At 39.2% G+C, this 23,496-nt stretch overlaps 1 protein-coding gene across 1 annotated transcript in view; it reads right to left on the bottom strand.

Moving 5' to 3' along the window:
- The window catches only part of CSMD2 (CUB and Sushi multiple domains 2), a 382,136-nt gene that overhangs the window by 46,855 nt on the left and 311,785 nt on the right, over positions 1-23,496 (bottom strand). Inside the window, exons 26-30 of the mRNA XM_053454739.1 lie at positions 16,594-16,796; positions 14,547-14,738; positions 12,428-12,566; positions 9,912-10,099; positions 2,198-2,392 (exon numbers count right to left, since the gene is read on the bottom strand). Of these exons, the coding sequence (XP_053310714.1) occupies positions 2,198-2,392; positions 9,912-10,099; positions 12,428-12,566; positions 14,547-14,738; positions 16,594-16,796 (917 nt within the window). The remainder of the gene's footprint in view (positions 1-2,197; positions 2,393-9,911; positions 10,100-12,427; positions 12,567-14,546; positions 14,739-16,593; positions 16,797-23,496) is intronic.

Below are 23,496 nucleotides of genomic sequence, written 5' to 3'. Positions count from 1 at the left end.
TGGATCATTGTCCTGCTGGATAACCTAACTGCACTTGACCTTTAGGTCACAAACTGATGGCCATGCTTTCTTTCAGGATTTTCTGCAGAATTCATGGTTCCATCAATTATGGCAAGTCGCCTAGGTCCAGACCAGACCATCACACTACCACCACTGAGTTTGACTGCTTGTATTATGTTCTTATTGTGGAATGCTGTGTAAGCTTTATGCCAGACGGACCCATTTTTTTTCAAAGTTACCCTTTTGACTCATCAGTCCACAGAATATTATCCCAAAAGGCTTAGAGGTCATCAAAATATTTTTCTTGGCAAATGTGACATAAGTGGTTTTTGCTTTGCAACTCTACCATGGATACCATTTTTGCACAGTCTCTTTCATATTGTGAAATTGTGAACAGTGACCTTATCTGAGACAAGTGTGGCCTCCAGTTCTTTACATGTTAGTCCGGGTCCTTTTGTGATCCTCTGAATGAGTCATCGATGCGCTCTTGGAGGAATTTTGGTAGGCCAGCCACTCCTGGCCTACCAAAAGGTTCACCACTCTTCCATGTATTCTCCATTTCTAGACTGATGTCAATGACTTTGCCTCTTATTTGTTCTTGAATTTCTTTAGATCATGGCATCTTTTGTTGCTTTTTGAGACCTTTTAGCCTACTTCACTTTGCAAGACTTGGGCTGACAGTAATAATGCCTGGTTGTGTCTAGTAAAATTGAACCCAATTATCAATTACATTTGGTTAATTGGTTGACTTAGTAAAATACTTGCCCTTGTAGTGTTGGATCGCTTTTTTTCATTCTATACATGAAATCACCATTTAAAAACTGCATTTTGTGTTTACTCGGGTTATATTTGTCATATTAAAATATCCAAAAACAGAAGAGATCGGGAAAGGGAAAGTACTTTTTCCACAGCACTGTACAAGCACAAGATAAGCTTAGTTTAAAATTTAGGTTGTGAATTTATTTTGCCAAGAGCAAGTAGTAAATTGATGGCGTTGATCCTTACAGTAAAGTCCATAGTTATATTTGTATTAACTTGTTTAATTTAATTTTTGGAGATGAAGGTAAGAGCGCTTGCAGCACTTGGCCTAGAGGTGTCTAGGATATTTCTACATGTTTGCCGAGGACTAAGACAGCGGTAGCTCAGAAATAACTGCAGAGCTACCTGATGATGATGTTTCCTCTATGGCTTGTATATCAATACAAATATTGTTTCTTGTAATCTTTTAATTGTTTGTCACTGTTTGTCAAGTTTACTATGGTAAAAAGATAACTGTTTAAAGTTTGCACAATAATCACATTTTATACATATCTTGCAGTGACTCAGGTACTGTGTGTAACCCTCTCTTGATATGACATACCGTATTGGCCCGAATATAGGCCGCACTTTTTTCCCCCACTTTAAGTCTTTAAAGTGGGGGTGCGGCCTATATTCGGGGTCTAGCGCCTGACGCCCGGGACATGCAGTCCCGGGCGCCGGGCAGGCAGCGGGGTTAGGATACAGATCCCCCGCAGCGGTGCAGGGGACCTGCATCCTACTGTCTGATACGCTCAGACAGCCTCCCCTACCGGCACTTTCCACGGGGGGAGTACCGGCACAGGAGGTTGTCTAAGCGCATCGCACGGACGTTCACCGGCAGCGGCGATGCGCCGTTGCCGGTGAACGTTTGCACGATGCATTTTAACCCCCCCGACTTACCAGGGCAGACTCCCGGGTGTCTTATAGGGCCGGCGGAAGACATCTACGCAATACGTGTATACAACTTCCGGTGCCGGCACTTCCGCTGAGTGCCGGCACCGGGAGTTGTATACACGATGTGCATAGATGTCCCCCTCCGGCCCCGTAAGACACCCGGGAGTCTGCTCTGGTAAGTCGGGGGGGGGAGGACAGAGTGGCAGCATATCTCGGGGGGGGGACAGAGTGGCAGCATATCTCGGGGGGGGCAGAGTGGTAGCATATCTCGGGGGGGGAGAGGACAGAGTGGCAGCATATCTCGGGGGGGGAGGACAGAGTGGCAGCATATCTCGGGGGGGAGAGGACAGAGTGGCAGCATGTTTATTGGTGCTTTTTTAAAGAAAAAAACTTTTTCTTTAAATAAGCACCAAACTTTTAGGGTGCGGCCTATATACGGGGGCGGCCTATATCCGAGCCAATGCGGTAATTCCTTGCCCATAAACAATAAAGGAAAAACAATTACCTGTACAGATAGGTCGAGGAACGTTCCAGATTGGTTTGCTGTCACCCCCCATCACACAAGTAAGAGTGGATGCCCCATCAATCTCATAGCCAGAGTCACAATAGTATGTAATGGTGGATCCCAATTTGAGGTCACTCCCAACACGGGTGCCATTGGTAATTGCTCCAGGGTCAAAGCAGGACTCCCTTGGGTTCTCTGGATCATAACAAAAAAATTCCATCAAATGCCCATTAGTAAAATGGTAATCAGATCAACATCTGCAACACAGTTTCATGGAAGAAAATAGAGAATATAAAATAGCAGTTGGGTTTTTTTTTCCTGCAGTTGGGTGTTTTTTTAATTATGTTTTATTCTGAAGATTATGGCATGGATATTTGTGTTCTAGGAATAATCTACCATGTGGCATTAATTAATATCTTTATTTAGTGTGGCTTAGGGGATCGGAAAATCAGATAGCATGACAAAATGTAGCATTTGGAAAAGAAGGTTAGTATGTATATAGTTGGCATACACAAGTGTATAGCAGTCATGTACTTGGGGAACATTACACTGGTTCCATTGGTCACTGTGCTTACTGTTATCACTTCACAATGGAATTGCTTGTTATTTATTATTCTACCCTGTGTATTAGTATTTTGCACTAATCAAGTAATAGGTTTATGTAGGTAGCAGGAACTGAACATTTACTGTATATTATTGATTTTTTAGTAAAATGGTTCCCAAATCTGGTCCATAAAGCCGGCTCATCAGTTCGGGGGTTTCAGCACAGATTCAGTCAGGCTTTCTGACCCATGCACCCACGCTGCTTAACAAGCACCATGGGCATTTCAGAAGATATCGTAAAACAATGACATTTTGGTGGGCCAGAAGGACCAAAGTTGGGAATTACCAGTTTAAGAAGACACACTTAACTATGGACAACTACAACTACTGACAATCCTTAACGTATTCCTTGGTGGCAGTAATATTTTGAGGGCATGCCTTCCAGCATTTCAAATGGACCTACTGAGAGCTCTTTTTTCACTAAGACAAAAAAAATCATAATCCTTTTATAAACATTTATATCTTTATTTCCTGCTGTTTGTATACCAGTTATTTATATAATCATACACAGCAAATATGGTGAGCTCCTAAACAAGAAAAAGGGGGAAAAGAAAATCCCTTAGTCCCTTACCAAACAGATATAGTCGGGAAGTATGTGAAGGTTTAGGTGCAACACTAGTTGGTTAAAGGGAATTCAATGTGTGTATTAGTAATAGCTATTAAATTAAAGGAACGTTTGAGTAATACAATGTAAGGTTTAGGCGGCGGATATAGAGGTATTTAGATTTGCAATAATAAAAGTGCAGTTTTGGTAAAAGGTTGGATTTACATTGTTACATCTAATTTTTCAAATGTTATTTTTTCCTATTAGTATTATCCAGGCAGAAACAGTGAACTCGGCCATTAATGAGGTGTAGGAGTTATTCTGAACTGAAAGCATAATGCTGTCCCTGGCGGCAGTGGGGGGAGATACTCTCTGCTGTCTGTCACTTGAGATGGCTGCCTGTCCTTCTCTTGACTTGCCGAGTTGCCAGTTCCTCCAGGGCCGCTCCACCTTGTTTACCACCTGCCCATGCTGGGGCCGTTTTGTAAAACCTAGCAGCTGTGGATTGTGTCCCTGTGAAGATGGCATACAGCTTGGGACAGATGGCTGGAGGGGACTTTGTCTGCCAAATACATTCCTGACGTGTGATTCCTGAACGGTATCCAAGAAAATGGCAGGGGCATTAGTATACACAAATGTATATACCGAGCCATTTGTAATATTATTAGGTAGAGTACCACTAACAGTCTGCATAGACGGTATTAGTAAATTCCTGGATTTCTTTCATAGCAGACACAGTACAAATTAATATACCGTATTTGCTCGATTATAAGACGAGGTTTTTTTCAGAGCAAATGCTCTGAAAAATACCCCTCGTCTTCTAATCGGGGTCGTCTTCTAATCAGACCTCAAATAGAGGTCTGATTAGGAGACTAAGATCCAGATCCCCCGCACCGCTGCAGGGGACCTGGATCCTCCTGTCTCACCCGACCCCCCCCCCCATACACACACTTACCGGTGCTTCCTGCTTTGTTGCCGGGGCAGCGGGTTGACGTCTACGCGATGCGCGTAGACAACGTCCGCTGCAGCCGGAAGGAGGTGTGGCTAGCAGCGGGGGTTGTCTGCGTCCGTCGCATAGACCTTCCCCGACTGTCAGAGTCGGGGAAAGTATACGCGACGGACGCATACAAACCCCCGCTGCTAGCCACACCTCCTTCCGGCTGCAGCAGAAGGCGACGTCAACCCGCTGCCCCGGCTGGAAGCACCGGTAAGAGAGGGGGGAGAGCGGGGGAAGGGGGGTGAGAGAGAGAGGGGGGGGAGAGAGAGAGAGAGAGAGAGAGAGAGAGAGAGAGAGAGAGAGAGTGTTAGTTAAATGGGGTTATAGGGTGTGTGTGTGTTAAATGGGGGCATAGGGCATTTCTGGAGTGGCGTTAAGGGGGCATTTAATAGAGCACTCTGCCTCATGAAATGCCTTATACCTCCCTATATGCCACTCTGCCCCATAATATGCCTTTTAACCCCCTAAATGGCAGAGTGGCATATAGGGGTATAAGGCATTTCTGGAGGCAGAGTGCTCTATACAATGCCTTTTAACTCCCTTAATGCCACTCTGCCTCCTGAAATGCCTTATACCTCCCTATGTGCCACTCTGCCCCATAATATGCATTTTAACCCCCTAAATGCCAGAATGGGATATAGGGGTATAAGGCATTTCTGGAGGCAGAGTGGCACATAGGGGGTCAAAAGGCATACCATGGGGCAAAGTGGCATATAGAGGGTTAAGAGGCATATCATGGGCCACAGTGCCATATTGGAGTGGCAAGCCTGGGGGCAGATGTGCGTAACTGGGGGACAGTTTGGAAAATACAAGAAATAAAAACAAAAGAAATCTTTTTCTCAATCATAGCTTTTATTAAAAAAAATAGTTTACATTAATTAACATTTACTGGTAAAACTTTTTTCCTTTGGGGTCGTCTTATATTCAGGCTTTTTCTTTTTTTCCTAAGTTAATATTCAGATTTTGGGGGGTCGTCTTATAATCAGGGTCGTCTTATAATCGAGCAAATACGGTAATACTAGATATACCGCTGCATGAAAGTCATTCGGATTATAACAATGTCAAAGGTGTAATTTCAGCGAAATCTTGTAACAAGCAGATACAAAACTTTGAAGCAGCTTTAATTTCCTATTTTTTATATGGATTATATGGATAAACAGAGTAATACCATAATATCAAGATGGTATACGATGTGTGGTAAAGTCTATATTACTGGCTTTTGGGACGGAATTGGACACACAACCAACAAACGCACACAAAGGTAGCACAAAGGCAAAATAGACAGTGGATAGATAGTGGAATCCCTTTGTAATACCTTTGCATTTTGGAATGTTTTTGAAAACATTAGGTCAAATTAAAAATATTACATAAGAAAATGGCAGTTTCTGTATCAGATGTAATGAAAAACTCCAATACCAAAAGGCAGATATTATACGCAGAAACGAGTTGACCTTTTATTTAACAAAGAATCATACTTGTGTTTGGGCCAACACAGAAAAAGGTATAGAGTCTAATAAGGTTTTGGAACCTCAGATTCCTCTTCTTTACGTGCAATTCTTCATCAGTCCACCTGAAGAAGCATTGGAGGTCATCAAAGCTTGTGTAACTCTACTTCATTTTCTATTTTGGCCCAGTAAAACAGATTAACATCAACTCAATTTATTCTTGAACCAATACTGCTATATCCATTTGTTTCACTTGAGCAAACCAGTTCCAAAGCCTTGCTATGCTATGACATCACACGATGTTACAAGTGACATCAGTATACTGTGGGATTCAGATCTGGACTTGTAATTTATGTACATACTAGAAATAAGTTTTAGTAAAACTGTAATACCTTTGATATTTTTCAGTCTTTTCCTGGCTGGATGGCATGTCTTTTGTAAGACGTTTTCAACAAATTATGCTATATATCCACATCGTGGGAATCCCTGTCTCCATATCCACTACTGTGTCCTTATTGTGAGTCAATAACAATTTTATAACAAGTAACTAACTCCATATACAAAAAAGTGCACCATTCACTCCTAGATATCTTTTCTACACAAACTATCTGAACACAGAACGGTTGCAAAGGTCCTTATGTCTGATCTGTGACTTTTGCAACTACAGGAGGCATTAGAGAGACTGCATTGCAGGGGTGTTCATCCTTCACTGTCCTACATTATCCGGGAAAAGCACAGATTGTTATCACCAAACTGCTCCAATCATTAGGCGTCATTAACATCTGATAATAATACCGATTTTACTCCGATAAAGCCCTCACGTCTGTGGAGCTCTGTACTTACACAATGTAAGTCATGCAGAGAAAGTAATAAAGCGTACACACCATTATGCCCATTCAGACATTAAAGTGTTCCTGTGAAGGGTGGCAAAGCTTTCAAGGAACACACAATGCAACAACCCCCCTTCCACACCTCTGCAGAGCTGGATCCAAAGGCTCTTCTCTTCCAAACTTCATTCTTCCCTGCTATTTGGCATATATTGCTTGAAATAGAACTCTTTTCAAATATCACAACTGATGTTAGTTCTATTGTCGCTGCTTGCTAAAAACCAGGGGAGTGACAGGTTACGTGGTAAGCTGCATTTCTGATGAAGGGCAATATCTGCTATTCAAGAGGACATCCATAGCTGTATTGAAATGCAGCATTGAATTAGCACATATACCTTGACAAGAGCATTCCTTATTGAATAATATCCCATCTTATTATTGTCAATACAGGGGATCCATTATATGTAAGTGGACTATATAAACAAAAAAAAAACATATCATGCAGAAACTAGACTATCATAGATCTAGTGCTAACACATTTAAGATAATCTTATCCACTATGCAATAAATCGTTGACTTGATTGATATTTTGGTTTGTTTCATGTACGGGCCGACCTGGATATTGGACCATTAGAAGGTGCGTTTCCTGGGACTAAAACATCTCCCTTTTTAATTAAACAGGAAGCTAAAACAAATGATGAGTTCTACAATTAGCGACCAAAATGAAACGTTTATGATACCTATTTATTAGAAAGAAAGGGAGGGGGGAACCAATCAAGTTAAATATTAAAGATTACATTAGCCTTTCAGACATGCGGTGTGATAATACAAATTGCGGAATAACAAATGTTATGAAACAATAATCCATCGTACCCTTTAGTGTCATTAACAGATTTTATAATGTGTAATACTGCCTAATTGAGATTTGCATATCCCTTTCTCAAGGCGCTCGCTTTTCCTGGTAATCCTTTGTCTATTAAAGTTCTGTTGTATTCAAAAAAACGAGTTAATACAGAAAAAGTGGAATATTTCATGGTGGAATTTAATGAACACCACAGTGTCTTCTAATCTCACTGCAGACGATTGAAATTCACAATCCAATCTGGGTTTGGCAAATTTATTGCTACTGGGGAGAACTATACAACTTGCAAGCTCCGAGTTTCTTATCTGCCGTTACTTGCAAAATAGTGGTGTTAGAGGAGAATTATACCAAGGTATGTTTACCCGTAATTAGCTTTGTGAAATGATTTCATATAGGTTTTATAGGTTCCAGATGAGCAAAATCAATGAAATGTTGCGGCTGGGAGCAGCCATCTTGTTTGTCTAGTTAAGTACAGCCGAGGCATCCTGAGTGTAGTTACAACAAGCAAGAAACATAATGGTTACTCCTTTTGGACCATTGCAGAAGCAGAAATACTGCTAATAATGATATTCCTGGTACATCAGGCTTTGACGTACGATACGAAAGTGTTACTTTGCTAAGAGAGTGCTAGATAAATGGAACAGCCTCCCAACAGACATAGTTGAGGCTAATACAGTGGGGAAATGTAAACAAGTATAGGAATAAGGGGGCATAAAGGTATCCTGAAAGACCAGACCAAAAAACTAGTGTTTGTGCCTTTACAGCAGGAATAATGGGTAGTATAAATGGGCTTCCCTCAAATTTTATGTTTCTATGTATCACTACAAAGCAGCTATAAAGCAAGATTACTCCGTACCTATGTTATGGTGAGATTATGAGTAGATATGCAACTGTAATACATTTTTCCCCTCAGTTTGATGTTGTATTAAACTGAGGAAGACCAATGAGTTTTCCAAGGAATGCTTCATGCTAGGATGTTGTGAATGGTATAATTTCATCAGCAGAGTTATAGGCTCTCAGCGGCCTTCACATAAATAATGCCTATTACTACCTGTGGAGATGCTAGCTGCTGATGAAGAACAAAAAAATCTTTTTAGAAAGCAATAGTACACAAGGGCAAGCAAATATACAAACACGGCACAAGAAGTACTCTGAATTACAGTGAGATATTGAGACAGCTGCGTAAATATGCTGCTGATGCACAGAGCTAGTATTTCTGATCGTATTCTGGACCTCTAGCTGTCTTCAGATTGTTAGCAAAAAAGAACCAAGCCATTTAGTAAAAACTTCATAGAGCTACAAATTCCATGGTACAACCATCCTAAAGAGGTGTGTGAAGCTAAGCACTGGAGCTATAGTTCCACAACAGTGTTGTTGGCCACCATTTTTTAGAAAAGCCAATGAAATGTTTTCTGTTGGTTAATTTAAGTAGACTACTGTGCTGTGTGACCAACACACCTATTCCTCTGCCACCGTCACCACTTCACTACAGTGTTATTGTAACATACCTGGCGGGGAGATCTTCCGGGTTCCCCCCTCGGCAGCCGCAGCGAAGAAGGGGGAGACCCCCTGTGTCTGCACGGCAACCACAGCCGCCGCGAAGAAGAGGAAGACCCCCGCCTCTGCCCAGCAGCTGCAGCCGCCACGAAGAAGAGGGAGACCCCCCGCCTGTGCCCTGCAGCCACAGCCGCCGTGAAGAAGGGGGGAGACCCCCCCCGCCTCTGCCCAGCAGCCGCAGCCACCGCAAAATTTGCGGAAATTGCCTCGCCTTATACAGTGATGTTACGCCACACACAAGATGGCCGCAGAGGAAGTGACGTAACGGGACTTTGAGTATTTGGCGGGAAAACTCTAATTAGTGCCAAAACTCCTGTGCCTATTTAAGAGACTCTGAAACCTACAGTCATTGCCTTCTGTTGGTCGTGCCTATCTTGGTAGTGCCTCTTCCTCCGTTTGCTGTCCTATTGCTTACCTGGCTTGTTCCCGTTTACTCTGTCTTCTGGTATCCTGACCTCGGCATATTCCACAACATTCCTGTTCTCTGGTATCCTGACCTTGGCCTGCATTTCGATGTTCCTGATCTCTGGCTCCCTGACCTCGGCTTACTGGACTATCCCTTAACAGTCCTACCTGACTTCGGTGTCTCCTTCCTACGCTAGCAATAAATACAATAAATAAAGTCAAATTAGTCTGAATATTCTATTTTCTAGCCTTATGTCCAGTCAGGAGGATGCAGTGCAGCCCACTCCTAATGTACAATATGGGAAATAACGGGTATCTGTTATTTGGATCAGATTAAGGTGGTACACATTCAGAGGTGAAAATATAATCATAAATGGCAACACAAGGATTTTTTTTGTTTCAGTGAGCCAACATTACCAGAGACACAGGGTAACATGTTTGCAATCATTAAGGCTCAATTTAGTTTTTTGTTACCTGTATAGTCGATGACAAATCCACCACTACTGACCGAGGCGTCACTTCGGAAGGCAAGGAAGAGGCTGTTGCTTCTGCTTTCAATTCTGTCTGGCAGCTGAGATCCAAAGTAGCTTCCAATCAGCGGGCTCAGAGAGTCTGGTCCATCATAGATGTGCAGGAAATCATACCCAGTCTCCAAGTTAAAACTGGAAAATCCCACAGAGGGAAGGCGTGAGTAATGACTTGAGTTATCCTTAAACTTCCTTCTATGTTCTCAGTAAGAATCTTATTGTATTAAACTTTGAAAAGGTTACTACTGCTTATAAACTCTGCCATTTCCTGCTATATCCCATCGGGAGATTTCGAGACAAAATCTTGTTATAAACTTTTCACAGGTAATAGAATATGGCCCAAAGGCATTTTTACATTAGGATGGAAAGAAGAGTATTTCAACATCACAGTTTTTCTTGCATTGGCTCCCCAGTAAAAGCCTTTCAACGGAGGTCGGTCTTTGTTGCTAGAATTCTCACTAGACTACTTGGTGCTAGGTATAGAGTCATGAAACAACTTGACACAATAGGACACACGTCTCGGGTCATAAAATATAGGCGATCAACTACCTAGTCCACTGCTTAGAAGGAAACTGATAACAACTGGGGACTATAATTATGGCATTTTATTTATAGAACCTCAGAATATTACGTGAATAAAAAAATGCAATAATATAATATTGACATTGTCCATATACAAAATGGGAAGAGGGTCCTGTTCTTGTGAACTTATTGTTAAAGCATATATCTAACATTACGAGACTTAGATACTCAATGATTAGATACACATTCTAATCACATTTGCACTTTGCACCACAGTAGAGATAAATCTGTTTAATTAGAGTTATTCTATGAAGTGGTTTTGCTGCATTGAATAATGCCACCACTTGTGAGGCAAAACTTTACTTTTGAGTCGTTAAAATTCATGGCCAAAAATCCATGTTGGACAGAAGACAAATAATCTAAACTTGTTACCAAAATCATACCGCTTACCGTACTTTGGTGTTTAAGTTACTCTTTATGCCCTTTGCAGCCAGTGATGATGGCATTACCCTCTTTTTACCTTCTTTTTGGTAAGGCTGGGCTTGATAAAATTATTCTTGCTACTATCTGTCTAGGTGGCCTTACTGATGGACCAACTTTCTTTAGCTGGAATATTTTACTGAGCTTGGTACTTTGGATATCCAATTAATGCATTTTCACGTTCAATCAGTATTGAAGTGACATTTGTTATGAAAGCAGACACACTCATCATAGGTCATACTCTCTTGAGGTATTTTCCTACAAGTCTCAATTTCTCATTGAACATTAGAATCCAAGCATGGAGAAAATGACACCTTCATCAGGAGATGAAAAATAGCTCCACTTTCAGGTGTAATATAATATTATTGTTCTCATAATGCTTTTATTAAAACATTTTGCTGATTTACTCTCTACTAGTTTCATAGCGAGACAAAATATATGAGTGGTCCTGCCTACGGCCAGAATGAACTAGCATACAATGCAGTAGGGCTCGGCAGATCTAATTAGGAAAAGCCTTTCCTGTCTGGTGAAAAGTGAATGACCCCCTTCGCAGTTACTGCTGGAGGGGCTTAGCGTTTCTTAATTTGTCATGCAACGCATCACACGGCTTCTCTAAAACCAGAAGCTCAGATATATGTGCCTGTCCCCTGGGGACCTTATTATCACTAGTGATCTTTTCTCCACCTTATAAAAGCAAATGACTTCATTAACAAGTCCTGTCCAACGCTTAATGGCAAGGAAGACATTAGCAAGAGACATTAAAGCCTGTTCCATAGTTAGACTGCAGCTCTGAAGATAAGTGATGCACAGTATAGTTGAGGCCTCTGTATTACATGTGCCCTAATTAGGGCTTGGTTGGTGAGGGAAAATTAAGGGAAGTGAGACATATTTCTGTTGCAGAAAGATCCTTTAAAATGAAATTTTGCAGCACAGAAAAATAAAACTGCTTTTATTTTGTCCACAATATATATTTTTGTATTCCATTCTTTCACAAAATAGAATACCTGCACTGTACAAAAAATAAGTAAATATACCAGTAGGGTAATTTCTACATAATTATGTTTTTTAGGATTTATGGGACATGTTTATGGTTTGAAGGCTGTGTCTACCCTGAGGGAACACACTGGTTGGCTATCTTGTTTCACACTGACAAGGTGTGATGGCATTTCGCTAGTCTTCTTGAATCTGCTTCAAGTTACCTTTGTGAAAAAGCTGATATCACCCAAGCCCACAGGATATGTATGGTAAAAACTAATATTTAACACAGATATGTAGCCTAAGAACTATGTACAGAATATTGCACTGATCTGATTTATGAGAACACTTGTGTTCAGCATGTCAGAGTAATCTATGCAGTTTTAATCAGGTACTACACATGTCTATAAAAGACAAATCCAGATTTGCAGTAGACCAACCCTGTACTTGCATGAGCACACAACTCTTTTGCAAGAAAACACTTACATTTTAAAGGACAAAGCAATCACATAATCTGGTGACACAGTCAATCTCCAGTCACACTCCTTCAGTGGAGGGTATGGTTGTGGGTATTGAGGAGACAGAATAACCCCTGTTGGCCCACTCAAATTTCCACCACAGGGAGCTGTAGAAGAAATAAAACATACGTTATTTTACAGTCAACTGTTATTGTATATCATTTAAGTTCTTTGTGTCACCTGAACATCATACATCCAATTGGTGGCCTGCCCTAAGAATTGGGAATTGAAAAAAAGGCCAGATGAAGTCAAATTACTAGTGAAAATATTCTGCATTCCCTTAACCATGTACAAGTTGTTCTGCAAGCCGGAGTTAGAATGACCACACGGGCCAATTTTTACCCATTTTAAATGTGGGATTTATAACTAATTAATTGATTCTCTCCATGAGTTCATACATCCAACATACTGCAGGGCAGCACATTTGCCAGTCAGGAGAAGATAAGTGTCCAGCCCAGGAAAAGTGGTTGTCTACATTAACTATGTTCAATATATATATATATGTGAATGCTGCATCGGTGTACATTTAAAACATACCCATATTATCCACCCTCAAAATGAATTACCTGTTTCATGGCCTGCTTCTCCTTTCTTAAATTTCATAGATTTTCTTAAAAATATAGATTATTTGCACACTGTTCTACTTTAGAATGCACAAAAGTGCAAAAACCTTTGCTCAAGTTCTTCTATGAACATAAATACAAGCATGAATTACTGAGATCCCAAAATAGGCTCCAAACTAGATCAACTAGACCACAACTTGGGTGGACGTGAAATGTGGTATGGCCAAGATTACAACTGCTTAGGACCTCCAAGTCCATTTTCTTTATTTTCCTATGACCATGTACACTCTAGCAGTCACAGTCAGATCTATCCAGTTACCTGGAGTAAGAAAACCATATTAATGAAATTTTAATGAAAATGAACACTTTTTTAATGTTTCTACCCACCGTAATAACTGTTAACACAATCAGCTCAAGTGGGGAGAGAACTTGTTGCTGTTTATTGCTGCTACAAAGGAATTTCATGTCAAACAGACTGAAAAATCAATGCCGTGGGTCTGATCTTGCAGAGTCAATCAGCATGTTAAACATCCATGCTATTGATTTAGGGATATTTGCTTACAACCAAAACAAAGCTACTAGTAGGTAAGATTCACGGCACCGACCCCGATTCTCAATAAATACCCTATGCTGTTCACTCTCATCAAATGTACTTCTGATAATTGAGGCTTGAAGCACTGTTTTCTGCTAAAAAAGTGTTTTTCTTTCTCTCTGCTAACACTTCTGGAATAACCTTGTTGTACTTTATGGAATAAGTCCTTTAGAGGCTCATCGTCAGTCTTACTGAATGAAATATTATATACAGTAACGCAATGTGACACTGAAGAGTTTTGTTTCATATTGTTTCAATAAATGTAATTATCCTAGAGGCTGCCGTTTTAGGCATTCGTGGTATTTTGGTTATATTGCAAAGTCCACACTGAGATGATTATTTAAGGCTATGTTAATGAACTCCTGATTTATGGTAATGAAATCCTTTCCCCGTAGGTATTGATTAGTCAGAAGGCCCCTCTGGGTGTTTGTGACTGTTGTTTACGCCAAGGTAGCACAAACTTGGTTAAGATAAAGTGACTTAAACACATACAAAAATGTGTTGTTGCAAAAGAAAATGACACTATCCTTAGTCTGATGAAGCTTAATGCTGACATCAGACTTGGTTATACTCTTTATTCTGTATTTCACACACACACTGTAACTTTGAACACATCGGCTGCCTTTTATTAATGCTAGAAAGCTCCCAAAAGATGGACTGCTAATATACATTAAAATCTTGTGTATAATATGCACTGATATGCAAGTTAAAGTAGTGTTTATAATAAGCACTCCTTTCTCATGATCCTAATAAAGGCAGATATGTGATTATTATATGTGATAAAGTGATTAAATTATGTTAATATCAGATACATGGAAAAGCATGTTTGTAAACTGAACTGAAGGATCATTCTTGTCAATATTCTTTGAATAAAAGAAGGGATGGACTATTAATTAAATACAATGTTTTATATAAAAAGCCCATTTACTTACCTATGCAAATGGGAGGGTTAGGGTTCCAGTAGAACCTGTCTGCTATCTGCACACAGTTAATTTTTGCCTCCCCCTCCAGAAGGTATCCTGGATCACACTGGAACACAATGGAATCGCCGGCATCACGACTATCTCCACTACGGCTGCCATTTTGAGGAATTCCAGGATCATTGCATGAAGTCGCAGTTGTCACTAAGAAGAAAGAAAGGACATTTTGGCGGGACGTTGATGGCCGTTAACAGGTGACATTGATATACTGGTTTTAGAGATGGCAATGTCACAATTCTCTTTTCCTTTGTTTCATTCATGTTTGCCAGTCTACCTTCATTAACGCTGCGTATGAGTTATATGGGCAATATTGTACTACTTGGCAAATAGGCCATAAGATATACAGTAGTTATCCTGGGCTGACAAACTCTGCTCCAGGGTATTTTGCTGTCTGGATATTGTATATTGTATTAACCACTAACACAACAACAGCCTAGTGCCAATAAGCCTGTACACGGTATGCCCTGTAACCGGGTAATCCATTTCTCCTCCATTTTCAATTTGTCGCCACATAGGTATGAATTCAATTATTGGAGGAACATTCAACACCATAATGTGTTTTCTGAGATGTGAGACAGAGGCAGGACAATCATCTCAAACTTTCTGTTTGCTATAATTTCTCCATTAAAAGGTACGGATTTGGCAGGGAGGGAAGCCTGTCAGAGGCTAAACGCCTGATTAGCTTTCTAATCTAATCTGATATTAGAGAAACATTATTTTCTTGCTGTTTGAAGAGGCCTCTGCTTTTTATGGTCTTCTGGGAGAAGGAGCTACTTGATGGCAATAAGTTCATGAATATAATTTACGTGAAGAAGATCTCTTCTGCATTTTAACACCAAGGGAGGACTTGTCATTAGGAGCAAGGGAATCTGATTCCGAAAATGAATTATATTTGATGGATGGGGAAATAAGAAGACTGTGTCCTGGTATATAACAAAGTGTTAACTATTCTTTATTTGTCATATTTTTATCTTGCATTGTTCTATGATAGTACTGTCTGCCTTCTTGCATACATGCAGCTATATCTGCTCAGCAAGGCTTTTGTTGCCTTCAGATATTCCCTTTGATATGACTACCTACTGAAAAATCGACAATGGAAATTCTCCATTAATATACAGTGCATACAGCTACATATATGTGTCCATGTCAAACAAAAGTCCCTATTGAGAACCAAAATGCTATTTTATTTATAGAATAGGATAAATGTCATAGAGACATAAACAGTCAAAAGACATCCAGTGACAAAAAAAAGGAAACATATAGTTACAGATATGTAGAAAGAACGACAGAGCATAGGTAAAAGAAACAGAAGTGGGAAATGAAAATAAAATGTCACGGGGACAGAGGAACAAGGAACAAAGCAAAAAGGGCATTGCCACCCAAGGACATTCCACTTGAGCCAACCTGAAACACAGCAGGTAAGTATCTGTACATGGAAAAGGTTAGCTACAAATGGGTGACCTGTATAGTGTGAGCTGGAGGTATCCCTTAAAACATATAGGGTTACATATACAAAAACTATAGAAGAGTACCTAAAACAGTAGCGGACCAGAACCAGCTCCTATCGATGATCAAGAAACCCCGGCAGTTTGTGTGCTTTAAACCACATAGAAATGGCCATGTTTTCGCTACACAGGGCCTTAAATCATTTAAAACACATACTCACATAGAACATAAAATATAAATAACGTATCAATAATTGCCATACGGAAAAAAAATATTTTTACCACGTAAATATTATATATTTTTAATACTTGTGAGTGCCTCTTTGCACACATACATTTTAATATATTCAATTTAGGAGACTGGCAGTCCTTGACTTTTTTCAGGGGAGCGGCGTTTAACAGTTCCCTAAATATTGTTTCTGATTCTGTATTTAGTTACATGTGTTTCATTTAATTGTAGTTTTTTTTTTCTTTACATCAAATTAAGTATCCAGTATTTGTTTTATCGACAAACCTGCTGTTTAGGCAGTGGTGGCCCGAATCTTTCCTCTTACCTGAGAAATGAATGGCAAATCCCTGTTTGCTAGTGAAGAAGTCCGTGCTGAACTGTAGGGTAACTGAGTTGAAAGTACTGTGGATGTCAGTGGGCAAGACAGAACCACTGAACTCCTTCATGAGAATGCCACTCTCAACCGAGCCATCCCAAATTTTCAAGACGTCGTGCACCTCCTCGGTGTGGAAAACAGTGAAATGTAAACTAAGGGAGAAAGCAGAAAAAAATGTCAGATTGTGGATACCCAAAGAGCTGCTGTACAATACAGAAAACTGCTGTTGTACCTACAAGAATATTGAATTCATTGGATAATTCACATGGCGATGCAGGCTAAAGCTCCGACCTCTGTTGTGGTTTGGAGAAGAGGCTTTGCAGCTACATTTGAATCTGATATTGTGAGTTAAGTGTAATGGTGCTATTAAGGGTGTAGTAAATGTTATCTTGTCCTAGGGCCCAATGTCATCTTAACCTGGCTCTGATTGCAGACTTGGCTATATTAGCCATTAACCACTATGAGTTCTTCAGGTCAGGTAACACACAACAGCGCTATTATTTTCCGGAATGTTATAGCATGTGTTAAACAACACTGGACATTTTATTGGCCAACATAGAAATGGCCTATTATACGGCTGAATAATCTTTGAAATAATAGCTATTCAGAATTGAACACTGCAGCGACAGAAAGCCAGAATGACCGTCGACCTCCTAATGGATTGTAAGCTTACAAGAGCAGGGCCCATTCTCCTTCTGTACCACTATGTGTAAACGTGTAACTTCATTTATCGTAATAATGCTACGAAAACTGCTGGCGCTCTGTAAATAAATGTAATGTAAATGTAAAACGCTAATGGTAATTTAAATGATTGAAATTACCTAGAAGTCTACTTTTACAATCAAAATAATAGAACAATTGTTAATGGATGTAGGGAGGAATCTGAAAGCAGATGGCCACTATTATATTCACATTTTGTATAAAATGTACTTATATAACACAAAAAAAATCCTGAAAAAATAGAGTAGAATAGATCTTTCCCTCGTTTAAGGGCCATTAGCCACTAGACCCTAGCGAGGCTTTATGAACTAAGTGGGGCAATAAGATTTTTTGTGAAATCTTCGGCAAAAAATACCAGTGAGCTGATTTCATGTCTATCTGAGTGACTAAGATTGTGAGACTAATTCTCAGAACTGCTACAGGCAGCATAATGTTTAGTAGATTGCACTAAGATAATACATATACATAATATAAATATTTATATATATATATATATATATATATATATATATATATATATATATATATATATATATATATTACTGTTCAATAGTTTGGGGTCACTTAGAAAAGCAAATTTACTCCATTAAAATACATCAGAAATACAGTATAGACTTTGTTAATGTTGTAAATGACTATTAGTTGGAAACAGCTGATTTTTTAATATAAAATCTTCATATTTCGTACAGAGGCTTTTATCACTCCCATCACTCCTATGTTCCAATGGCACGTCGTGTCGGCTAATCCAAGTTTAATCAATAATAGAAAAACGGTAATAGATAACAGCTGAAAACGGTAATAGATTGGACTTCGTGTCTTGGCAGAAAACTGTACAAAAATCTACATGCAAAAGAAAGAAAATATTAAAAATATCTGTCTTACATTTGAAGTAGATGTAAGACATCAATTTTACATTTTTACCACATTCACTGATATGTGTATAGTTCTCTGATTGAGGTCTTCAACTGAACAACATTCATCACTATCTTGGAATTGTTGGAATATTTTTGCACTCAAGGCGCAAAAAAATATCATCTATTCCTGTGACTGCAATATTGTGTAGTGGGGGTTTCTTTACATACCACACAACTGTTTTTTCTTTATGTATTTTTCATGTCCCGGATTAAAAATTCTGAAAAGAGGTGTATTGCAGAAGACCTGTATTTGTGAAAGGTTGTATTCCCTCTTTATTTATATTTTTTCTACACTATTTGGTGGGGACTTTATATATATATATATATATATATATATATATATTTTTTTGTTTGTTTTGAGCGCACTTTTACACTTTTTTTTACTATTTTGTATTTTCTGGTAATTTAGGGTTATTACGCTATTTGTTGCTGCCCCACACTGAGTTAAGCGTTGTAATCACTATGTTTTTTGGTCAAACCTCAGACATATGTTTTGACCTTCATTGACCTGGTCAGTGGGGTCTGGTTGGCATCTCTCTAGGCAAGTAGTACCACGTCTGGCCTTTCCACTTGGGGTTAACATATGGGCCAGATTAATGCTCTCACAAGAGATTGTCTATGTCTATATACATCCAAAATAAAGAAGCAGAGGCTCAGCACTCAAATAATAAGGTGAGTTTATTTCACGCAGGCAACGTTTCGACACACAGATCTTTCTCAAGCCTTGTCTATATTCAAACTGCTAGATGGAGTTTGGGAGGGAAATACAGTGTAATTTGATTTTCAAAAAATCTGATTACAGATTCACTTAAATAGCCTCTATAAAGCTCTTTTATAATGGTTAAAAGCCATAATGCTATTTTTTTTTACTTTTGTTCCTGGTCTGCAGTCCTCTTGTGTGAAGTATAAAAGCACAAATCTGAGATAGAAGACACTAGATTTGAAAACGCAGGCTTTCCTGTGAGACATGCATAAGTTATCAGACCTTTGATGCAGGGCTGTCTTACATCACAGAAGAAATAATAATAAAGAAATGTGCTCGTGTGTTATTACATGCTGTCATATCTCCGGTAGCTTTGTCATTGATTAGCATACATTGTGCCGAGACATCTATTTGCATTTATATAGGACTTTTATCCAAAATTGGATCCAATCGTGCCTTATATTCTCAGACAGAGCAAAGGGGATTTCATCTTCAACTCAGTCACTGAAATTAAACCGGCAGATTGAAACAGACAACAGTCTAAATACCGGTCCCCAGCCTGTCCCTTCAACCTCAAGTGACAGTGACACTCCGCTCCAGAGGGAGCTTCTGACCCGGCCTGTGGCAAAGGAGGATAGCGAAAGTGTGAGGTGAAAGTTTAATTTGTCTTAATGTTTAAACAAGAAGCGCCTTGTGCACGAATCACAGAAACTCATTTAGCTACAGGGAAGTGACCTCAAAGGCGATGGAACTTCTAGGTTGCTGGTTTCCCCAGTTGGTACTGGGTAAAATCAAAGAATTTTAAACTAGTATTTCTTAAACACTAATTATCCCAGAGGCATATCCCTGAGTACAATATATTCGCAGGCAAGTAGCAAATAAATATTGACAATGAAACACATACTTGAAATGGTATCTATCTGGGAAAAAATACCAAGGAGAAGGACTTATGCTTTATGAATAATCATAAACAACAGTGTGCAATGCCAGTCAGCAGCTGCAAAGACCAATAAGATATTGGCATGTATAAAAAGGAGTATTGATTCACAGAAGGAGGATTTCATCTTGTCTCTCTACAAGTCAATGGTGAAACTTCACCATGAATATGCGGTGCAATTCTGGGCAAAGGTCCTTAAAAAGCACATTATGGAATAAGAAAAAGGGGACTGGAGGATGTTATCTAAGATCTAAAAGTTGCATTTCTATATGCTAGAAAAAAATTGCATCTTAGACGGGATATTATAACATTGTATAAATATGTGCCGGGTCAATTTAAAGAATCTCCAGTGGCCTGCTGATTAACAGAAGTGTACAAAGAACAAGAGATCATCCTTGGTGACAGGAAGACCGAAGATTTCATACACAACAAAGGAAGGAATTCTTTACATGAAGGGCAATAAAGTTATGGAATCCACTGCCAAGGTTGTGCTATCGATTTAATGGATGCCTTCAAAGAGTCTGCTTATATTCAATCAATACATTGTCCTAAAAATGGCTTAATTGGGCTTTTTGCCTTCTTTTGGATTAAAGGCAGGAAGGATAGTTAGAAGAGTTGAACTTGGACTTTTTTCAACCTAAATTACTGTTACATCTGGTCTATTCCCCCTGAAAACAAAAAGAAGTGTGTCACACTAGACCATCTGAATGACTTTATTCTGAATTCCCACCACAGCTTTTATTTCCACCGTAACTTTACTAACAACAGTTCACACTTCTGCCACTATATGTGAGTATACTGAATCCTTGACATACTTATTTGTGGTAAATAACAGAAAAGCCCAGGCAACGAGAGAATCACTGAAATTTTTAAATTCTGTGGGGGAAAGAACTTGATCAGATAAACAAGACTTTATTGGAATTATCATAAAGCATTAGCTCAGTGAGTTGTTTGAGGAGGAAATGTCACCAAAATATCAATACCCACTAGGGCAGCAACTAACGTTTATTTTCATAATCAATTAGTTGGCCGATTACTTTCTTGATTAATTGATTAATCGGATAAAAAATAAATGTACATTTTTTATTTACTTAAAATAACTGGATTTTAAAAACAAACAGCAAAATAAAAAAAAAACATCGATAAAAAATGTATTTCCCAACCTGCCCCCCCAGTTATGCACATTTGAGCCCAGGCTTGCCACACTGCCTCCCAGATATGCCACATACCCCCAGATATGCCACATGCCTCCCAGATATGCCACATGCCTCCCAGATATGCCACACTGCCTCCCAGATATGCCACTCCGCCCTCCCCCTATATGCCTTATACTCCCAGAAATGCCTTTTCGCCCTCCCCACATATGCCTTATATACCCAATATGCCACATACCCCCAGATATGCCACATACCCCCAGATATGCCACATACCCCCACATATGCCTTATATACCCCTAGATATGCCTTATACCCCCAGATATGCCATAGTGCCCTCATAGATTCACAAACTCGTTCACAGCACACTGACACAATACTTTTATAAATAAATACAGGATTAATCTGCTCTGCCCCCAGGATTTAGATTCCTCTTAGTTTGCCCCCCTTAACTGCACCTTAAGTTAACCTTATTAAATGAATTAAATTAACCCTCCGTCCTCAGCATTAAATTAACCCTAAATAACCCATTAACCATAACTGCCACCTCACCTAACTTTCAGCAGCCCAAATATAAATTTTATACTCACAGTTAGATATGAAATGGGCGGGGCCAATCCGCAGTATGACTGCAAGGATGGACTTGGAGAAAGAAAGGGGCGGGGCCAATCGGCAGTGTGACTGCAAGGAGGGACTTGGAGAAAGAAAGGGGCGGGGTCAATCATCAGAATGACTGCAGGGAGAGACTGTCAGTAGTAACTGCTGCTGTGAGTCACTCTGAATGAAACGGATTATAAAACGAGGGGTATTTTTCATTTGCTCTGAAAAAACTCTCATTTTATAATCGATAAAAATCGATTCAATGAATCGATAATGAAATTCATTGGCAATGATTGTCATTATTGATTATTATCGATTTTATCGATTAGTTGTTGCAGCCCTAATACCTACAATGCTGACCTCCATTGAAAATATATGAAATAGAAACTATATTTCCGTTGTATTAAAAGCACAAAATAGTTTTTCATAGGACTTCCTGTTCAAAGTAATTTTTTCTGCTGTACCTACATATATACATAAAACGTCCTAACGTCCTCTCTTGTCTATTCTGTGCTTGATAAAGAGGGTGCATCTATATTGAGGTTAACCACCAATAAAAAGGAAATAGTATGTGAAGAAGAATAATCCAGGAACCGTAACATTGTGTGAAATGAAGCAGCGTAAAATGAACAGAGGGTGATAGATTACACACAGGTAACTAGCTGAGATACTCCCTGAACTCCAAATGGAAAAATGCATTTGCAGTTTCTTGTGAAATCTTACAGGAGCGTTTAGATATTTTCATCACGAGAAAAAAAAAGTTAAGTTTTTGTAAAAAATGTTCTAGATCCAAACTGAAAACTGAATGAGGCAATTGCGCTATGAAATAGTTAATTGCTCATGGTATTAGTCCCTTTAAATTGCTGCAGCGTAAGCACATGTAGTACAAACATATATTATGCTTGCAAACAAATATATTTTTATATTTCTTTCCAGGAAAACTGCGTGTGTATGGTTCCTTAATTTCTGGAATTAATGAAGCACTTGGTTAAGTTGACATTACTAGACACGCATTCTTTTAATATATCATTAATTACATCATGTTAAAAAAGACAAAATATAGCCAAGCAACATTTTTGTTATTGTCATTAAAGGGAAGGAAAGGGGGTTTAATTTCCTTATCACATTACAAGCTTCCATTTTTGATATGTGGATATTGTGTACACACAATTTGAAAGTTAATGAAGACGGAGACTGAGATGTGAGAATAATGATAAAGGAACGTTATAATCCTTTGATAGCTGTGTATCCTGTGTCCCTTAATATTAATCTTAAGAAGGAGCGTTTCAAGCCTTCCAGTTTGCCGGTGGGTTAAAAAAGAAAATGAAATCACTCATTCCGCAGGAAGGCCTTCGAATCCTCTGCTCGGCATGGAATAAATTTCCTAACAAATTATTCCATTTCCTCTGCCGTCCGTCACACGCAGTTTATGCCTCGTGAAAAGTAATAAGTGGGCCTGATCTGAAATTCAATTGTTCAGTTCCTTGGTATGTAGGATCTGCGGAGGAATTCCAGTACTATTCCTAAAGTCCTTCATTTACAAAGTGAATGGGATATTTGAAAAGCCAGTGGTAATATAATCAGCCCATCAATCGTATGTCCATAGGAGATTTAAAGCGTTTTGCCTTTGTGGTATATTATAACAATATCTGAATTCCAAGTAAACACTCCGTCTGCCTCAGCAAGGTGATACATAGGAGGGAGAGACATCGCTTGGCTATACACGAGGCTCCCTCTGGCAGTAAAAGTCTTAATTAGCAATAAAAAAACATGTTTCCCTTCTTCTTATTATCCCATAAATCTCATATATCTGCTTCATTTAAT

The sequence above is a fragment of the Spea bombifrons genome, chromosome 2 (genome assembly GCF_027358695.1).
Source record: "Spea bombifrons isolate aSpeBom1 chromosome 2, aSpeBom1.2.pri, whole genome shotgun sequence".
NCBI lineage: Eukaryota > Metazoa > Chordata > Amphibia > Anura > Pelobatidae > Spea > Spea bombifrons.
Note: the sequence above shows the minus strand (reverse complement) of the source record. Positions and strands in the feature narration are given on the sequence as shown.